Source organism: Pomacea canaliculata, linkage group LG9 (genome assembly GCF_003073045.1).
Source record: "Pomacea canaliculata isolate SZHN2017 linkage group LG9, ASM307304v1, whole genome shotgun sequence".
NCBI classification, from domain to species: domain Eukaryota; kingdom Metazoa; phylum Mollusca; class Gastropoda; order Architaenioglossa; family Ampullariidae; genus Pomacea; species Pomacea canaliculata.
The window spans coordinates 25,612,208-25,619,933 of NC_037598.1; the positions used below are offsets into that span (position 1 = coordinate 25,612,208).

Here is a 7,726-nt window from a genome sequence, read left to right on the forward strand (position 1 = left end):
TGCAGTGTCTGTTGCCTTAGCTTCACCTGACTCATTCAGAGGTCACACCCGTCCTGTCGCACGTGCTTATGCAAGAAATTAAGGTCAAAGAAAACTGATTTATTTCATTCAAAAAAACATAAAATTCATAAAACTTACATCATGAAGGCATAGCGACAGATAAAAAGCAAATGGAATGCATCAAGATAAAAAACAAGATACTAACACATTAGGAAAACTACATTCACAGTCGCAAGCTCCTCAAATTGTGAAAAAGTGAAAGACACTGGAAACCAAGCCAAACAGCTTCGAGCGGCTCTAGTAGGTGGTAAAGAATGACTATAATGCTTCTCAATTCAAGTGGAGGAAAATCTGCCGTTTCATTTCTTCATCTGGAAGCGGAAGATGGAAAGAATGTGTAACAATGGAAAATTTTCTGAAAAAATCCTTAGAATTGTAATTGACAGTTCCGTTCATGTATTTTTCAAGGAAACAGCAAAGTATGTTCAGCATACAACACTTTTGGACATTACAACAGCATGATGACTTTGCTAGGTGTCCAAGGTGTTTTGACTCGAGTGGCACAAGCTATGTTCACAGGTTTTTGTAAATAACTATGGTGAATAAAAATATAGTCAGCATTTATTATTTAAGAAAATGTCCAGTTGACATGATTAGCAAGCTAAAAATAGTGAACATGACTAAAAATTCAGGATACAAATCTGGTTACAGTTTCTAGACGATTCTATGCTATCAGGTTTTAATGATAAAATTGGGAGTCTGTATAAAAAGGGGTTGATGCTAAAAAATGTGATTTGAGGGTTTACATACCACATGCTAACAGGTTTCTGTTCAGACTAAATTGCAACATTGGCTACTTCAGTAAAACCAAGTTAAAATCGGATTTGTATAATCTATTGCATATTACAATCGTGTTCCGAGTTTTCCATAAACATTTGCAATAAAATCAGGTTACAAGGTGTCGGACAATTTCTACAGTCAGGTTACATAACTAACAATGACAACTCGGTTATGGAATGATCGGGATAAGCAGGCGACACCGTTTTAAATGAGACAGTTGAGATCACAAAAAGTTGTCAGGGACGGAAACTAGTCCAAGTATCATACCCGTAAAATTTAAATCAACAGACACATAGAAGCTTTAGTGAAAGACATGACCTGTACCCGGCGGTAGAGAATGCATGTAGTAAGACAGAGTATCTCGACATGGACAGACTTTGTTGGGAAGAAATTGGATTTAGTCAGTCTCCTCCCGAATTGCAAGTAGAAGTTTTCTCTCCAGCACCTGTAACAGACGGTCACATGAAGACCACAGATGAAAATGTCCAGCAAAGACAGATGGAGCAAAGATGTTAGGAAACATTGGCAACTTCATTATCTCAGTTCACTTTTAAAGCTTCAAATTTCTGAGAGGTTCACTCAGCATGTTCACAAAAATCGACCACTAGGAGGCACTTTCACAGACTCATTCTCTTCTGCCTAGCTTGTCAAATACCGGCTCACCTGTTTAAAATACCAGATGACTTGGTCCGACATGACTGCATCAAGTGGTGGTGGTGTTGATGTCCCCGTCTGATGTCAGTGGCGAGCGTTCGACAGACGAGTTTGACGATAGTAGTTCCGAAATGTCGCATTGAAGATGGTTTTAAAACATTTGTGATGCAGACCATGTTAGTGTTTTTTACAATCTTTGTCGTCTTCGTCCGAGTTCTGACGACGTCGAAGAAGTTGCTGGTGTTCTTGTGTTAACTGGTCATCGTCGAGCCATTCTTCCTCGGAAGAAGTCCGGTCGGTAGCTTCTTTGTCGCCGTGACCTTCCTGTTCATCATCTTCATCATTGTCGTCTTCGATGTTTTGCTGTTGTCGCTGCAGTCGCTGAAGTTGCTGAAGTCGACGAAGTTCTTCCCTAGTTATCCGAACTGACATCGACGACTGCTCAGCGAGCAATTCCCCGCCTTGTGCCTGGCATCCCTCAGGTCACTGACTTCTCCCAGCGACTCCTCGTCCAGCGATTCTTCCTCGGAAGAAGTCAGATGGGCGACTTCTTTGTCGCCGTGGCCTTCCTGTTCGCCATCTTCTTCAATGTCGTCTTCGATGTTCTGCTGTTGTCGCTGAAGTCGACGAAGTTCTTCCCTAGTGATCCGAACTGACATCGACGACTGCTCAGCGAGAAATTCCCCGCCTTGTGCCTGGGCATCCCTCAGGTCACTGGCAGCCTCGAGCGGACCCTGAGCATTCGCACTGTTCTCGGCCTCTGGTTGGGCAGGAAGACCAATCAAAGTCACATAGTCCCCTTCGTCGACAACGATAGGTCGTCTGCATACATCTGGCTCATTGGCGGCACCACTACATGCATCAGCATCCCGCAGGGTGGCGTGTCTGCTGCCGGAGTCTGCTCGACCACTGTGGGCGCATTCATCTTGCTGGTAAAGTTCTTCGTCGCATGGCGAGGCGCTAGGGGGCGCCTGAGTGGCACTAGCTCTCGGATGTTCTGCAAGCTGATCCATGCTGATGTACTCAACCGCATCATCGGAAGCGCCAGCGGCCGCGTCGCAATAGTCGTCGCCCCCGAGCACAGAAGCATTCCACGTGACGTGCTGGGTTCGGCGTCGCCTTGTCACGTTACTGTCGCGTGACGTCTCTGCCTGCAACAAGCCCTGTGCTTCCGGTAACCCTTGAACTTGCGAGTCTTGCGCTGGCTGTACCTGAAGTGGTTGGTCCTCACTCTGGGAGGACAAGCAGCTGCGAGGTAAACCTTCCTCTAGGCCACAGAGGCGAATATCAGAATTTTGTCTTGTGTTCCACGTAACCGATAAACTGATGATCAGTATCAAGAATCCAATGAAGGCACATGCAATCACCACCAGCGTGAAAGACCTGTGGGCCAGAAAACAAAGTATAAAATGTGTCATTAGTGTGGAACGCGACGCCATGAGCCTTACCTGCCGAGGTAAATTTTAACCAAAACAAAACAAAACTAAAAACTTATACAATTGCCACTTTTTTTTTGTTGTTGTTGTTTGTTAAATAAGCTCCGATCAGATTCACTACCCTCTTTATGCAATGGAGTCACGTGTGTAATAAGTTTTACATTAGTAGAATTTTAAGCCCGTTAAACCATATTAAAACCGACCTCCTTCTGAACTTCGTGCGGTTTTCTTAATGATTTTGAAGTCATATTCAAACATTATGAGAAATTCAAGCAGTTTTTTTTTTAAATTGCAACTTTTATACCCAAGCAGACCTTTATTTAGTACTACAGTTCTACATGGTAACTGCTGCATAATTCTCACCCATGTTTTAAGAGAGAGTGACCACAAAGTCGCATGTTGCAAATCGGGTTTGTTACAACTTCGTGTTAATATTTAGCAATTTCAGCTTACATAGTCATTAATATTTCAAATTAAATGGCTCTCGTTCTATGCATTTGTTTTATTAAACGTTAAATGCTCGGAACCATAGAAATTACTGAGGAGATTAAAATAAAAACTCCCGCCCTACCATCCATCTTGACATTTGGCTTTGGAATAATTAACGTTTACACGACAAACGGCCACACAAAATGTCTACGATTTACTCACAGGCTGTCTGCAGGGCCTTCATCCTCTGCCTCCTCTGGCGGGGTACTTGTTGGGTTTGAGGAATCTCTCTCGTTAGGATTGTCGGTGAAGTCCATGGTCTGACGTTTTCAGAGTTCACAACCTTCGTCTCACTGCCTGTCTACCTCGACTGAAATGGCGGAGAAACGCGCGAGATTTAAGCGGTCACAGTCAGCTTTCTGTTCACAAAAAGCACGTGACTTCACCCTCAGCCGTTGACCAGCAGGTCTACAAACTGCACGCAAGTCGACGTTACAGGTGTTCACAGAACATTCATCCGGGTAGGTGTCACGAGAAGCACGGTCACTCACTGCCCACTGTCCCTACATACCCCTGCCCTCCCCCCCCCACTCCATCCCAACACTCACGCACACCTGACATCAAGTCCAAGCGAGTTTTGTAGATTTGTAACATAAAGATTATTTGTGATTTTTATTATTTATTTAATTTTCTTCGAGCCATCAGAATGGTATTCTCAAACCACCCACCCCTACGGTAGTCCTGACGGACAGTGTGTACAGCCAGCCAGGTGTCCTGACTCCTCCGTCAGTTGATGTTCGTAAAAAAATGCTCAGTCAAGTGTCCTCGAGTCATACACTTGCTTCAAGCCATTTCATCTTATTTACACAGAACGAGGGGTCTGATGGCCCAGTTACAGAAGGAGCAGATGAACAAGCCTCAGCCTCGTGCTGCGTACACTTGTTGTAACGCCTGCTGTGTGACTAGCAGACCAACAAACAGCTTTGTTGTTGTCCCCGCTGTTTACATGAGGTGTTACATGAGTTTACATGAGTGCTAGCTGGGGCGCCCTCTGTAATTGCCAAGCCCGCTGGTCAAGACCTCGGGTGGATGAGGTGCGGGTAGAGGGGGGGGGGAATTGGTGTTTTACGCCGTGTCAGCAGCTAAGGCTATATTACGGCAAGCAGCCAGCCCTGTAAACAGATGCCACGTGCAGAGAAAGATCAGCGTGCCGAGACGAGAAATGAACTCAGGGCAGCCAACCTTCACTGTATTGGTGACAGGCGCTAACAGCGCTAACCGTTGCACCACCGGACCGCTGAGGTGCGGGTAGACAACAAAACAAACTCTCCCCCAGGTCGACACAAAGAACAACACGCGGACTGCGGATACGGGGCCACTTCTAATCACAGATATTAACTTTTTCTTTCTTAGTATTAGTCCATGTTGTCTGTCTGGGCTGAAACACGACAGGACGCGCTGACCATACTTTCCACGAAGTTCCTCAAGTTCAAGCCACGTTTGTCAAACACGAAACTTGTGATGTTTGGCTGTTAAGTGCCCTGAAGTTAAAGGTTTCTTTCCCAAACTGGTTGATCATATTTACAATCCATACATTCTTGTTCCTACTCTTGCACCCACCGAAGCATCCATTCACTCTTCTATTCCGCTGCTTCTCGTGTAGCTCTGTAGCTTTCTCTTCGTGGGACAAGAGCCAGGGGAGGCGACTCGAGTAGCTGCTTGAGGTCGACTGGTGCTGCTTATCCCCCTTGTTCGGGTCATTTGTCCTGCGATGTAAGCTCTGGACTGCAAGTGCTAATGTGTGTGAGCGAGTGATTTTTTTTTTAAAAAAGGTTCGCTTGTGCTTTGTATCGGATGTTTAACGGAGTTGATTTCTCTTGTGAACGTTTAACAAATGGAAGAAAAGACTTTGGCCAGAAAGCTGCCGCATAGTGTTGGAGATAAGGGAGGTGAGCCAAGTACCCGACAAAGCCCATGACGGATGGCACTATGACCTAGGTCACATATCTAAATTTTTTTTTATTGTAATTGCGACATTTGATGTTTTATCACTTGCCTTGAACAGACCTCAGCTGAAACCCTGACCTTATCAAAATGGCCACCTCGGGGGATGCGTTAAGTTTTGTCAAGATGCCCAGTTGCACTCCATGAACTGCGCTACAGGATTTGGACCACTTCTAGTTGAAGTCCGGACCCTAGTTATTATAAATTTGCTTTTTTGTGCAGTGTCTGTTACCGTAGCTTCACCTGACTCATTCAGAGGTCACACCCGTCCTTTCGCGCATGTTTATGCAAGAAATCGAGGTCAAGTGAAACATTTTATTTCATCAAAAACACATAAAATTCATAAAACTTACATCATGAAGGCACAGAGAAAGATAAAAAGTAAATGGAATGTATTAAGATAAAACAATAAGATGCTAAAACAGTAGGAAACCAACATTCACAGAAATAAACGGTAAAGTGCATCGAATTGTTAAGCAAATGAAAGACACTGGAAACCAAGCCAAACAGCTTGAGCGGCTTTAGCAGATGGCAAAGAATTACTAATACAACTAAATTCAAATGGAGGAAAATCTGCCGTTTAATTTCTTCATCTTCATCTTCTTCATCATACTAAAATCAGATTAAACAGTAATATTCGGCAAAAGTCCAGTTAACACGACTAGCAAGCTAAAAATAGTGAACATGTCTAAACATTCACAACTCTCGTTACAGTTTCTAAACGACTCATTGCTATCAGGTTTTAATCGTGACATTGAGAGTCTGTATAAAAAGAGGTTGATGCTAACAATCTGATTTCAAGGTTTACATAGCACATGCTAACAGGTTTCTGATCAGACTAAATTGCAACATTGGTTACTTCAGTAAAACCAAGTTAAAATCAATTTCTATAATCAATGGCATATTATAATCGGGTCCCGAGTTTTCCATAAACATGATGACCAGAACAGACGAGACAACTCTTTTCATTCTCTCATCGGGTGCGGAGCTTGTCAAATAATCTACTCACCTGTTTTGAACTACCAGATGAGTTTGTCCTTGTCACCGTCTCATGACCAAATGATCGTCCGACATACAAGCTAGGTTTGGGTTCCTTAATCAAAAAGTCACACGGAGGAAAGATGGTTGTTTGTCGTAAATATTTGCGATCTGTAAGTTGGAGAACAAGGTCTGTAATTACTGAATTCTCTGGTTGTAAAAAAATGGTCGTCAAGGTACAGCACATCCTTGCTGCAGAAATATTTTTATCAGTTTTGACCAAGTTGTATCCGTGTCATTGTAGTCTCGATGTCTGTCCAGGTTGTGTCAAGCTGGTGGCACCCCTACACGAACCATTCCGTAGGGTGGCGTGTCCGCTGCAGTCGACATTCTGTGCGCATCCATCTTGCTGATGATGTTCCTTGTCGCATGCCGAGTCCCTAGGACTCTGACGAGCACTAGCTCTGGGATCTTCTGGAATCTCATCCAGGCTGCCACCGACCACAGAAGCATTCCACGTGACGTGCCTGAATGCAGGTCGCTGTGTCACGTCACTGTAGCGAGGTGCCTCTGCCTGTGCTTGCCGTGACCTTTGAACTCGTGGGGCTTGGCCTCCCTGCGCTGCCTCATCTCGCGCTGGTTGCTGCAGCAAAGGTGCGTCCTCCCTCTGGGTAGACAAATGCCCACAAAAGGCAAAGCAGCCTCTAGACGAGCGAGTGTAATACCCAGATTTCGTCTTTCGCTGCACTTAATCCATAAACTGAAGATGAGTATCAACAACGCTATGATGGCGTAGATCATCACGTTCACCACGAAAAACCTGCGAGACAAAATATAAATAAACTAGAAAATGTTTATGCGTGTGACAGGCGACCTCATGAGTCTTACCTGCCGAGGTAAATTTTAATGAGTGGAAATGCGATTTTCAGAATTATAAACGGTCTAAAATTTATGTTCAGCGGTTGCAAATTAATTCTACACACTAACCCATCGACAGCTGGCTTCTGAACAATTAACCCTTTAACAGATTAACACAGAAATGACTACGATTTACTCACGGGTAGAGTGGAGAGGGTGCATGCTCCGGTACCTCTTCCTCCTCTGCCGGGGGACCGGTTGGGTTTCCGCAATCTTCCTCGTTGAAGTCGGTGAAGCTCATGTTTTATGTCGGGATTGGATTCCACAGACTTCGTCTCCTGCCTGTCTACCTCGACTGAAATGGCGGAGAAGCGCGAGAGTTAAGCGGTCACAGTCAGCTTTCTGTTCACAAAAAGCACGTGACCACCCTCAGCCGTTGACCAGCAGGTCTACAAACTGCTGCACGCAAGTCGGTGTTACAGACTTACAGGTGTTCACAGAACATCCATCCCACGGCCCTACATACC

At 44.7% G+C, this 7,726-nt stretch overlaps 1 protein-coding gene across 1 annotated transcript; it reads right to left on the reverse strand.

Moving 5' to 3' along the window:
- Window positions 1–89: 89 nt before the first annotated feature.
- LOC112572995 lies at window positions 90–7,500 on the reverse strand. Its single transcript, XM_025253026.1, has 6 exons — window positions 7,432–7,500; window positions 6,696–7,008; window positions 6,373–6,512; window positions 3,582–3,679; window positions 1,504–2,877; window positions 90–1,285 (listed from the first exon to the last, which is right to left on the reverse strand). The coding sequence occupies exons 1-5, from the start codon at window positions 7,498–7,500 to the stop codon at window positions 1,911–1,913; spliced, it is 1,587 nt and encodes a 528-aa protein (XP_025108811.1). The 3' UTR covers window positions 90–1,285; window positions 1,504–1,910.
- Between the last annotated feature and the right edge of the window lie 226 nt (window positions 7,501–7,726).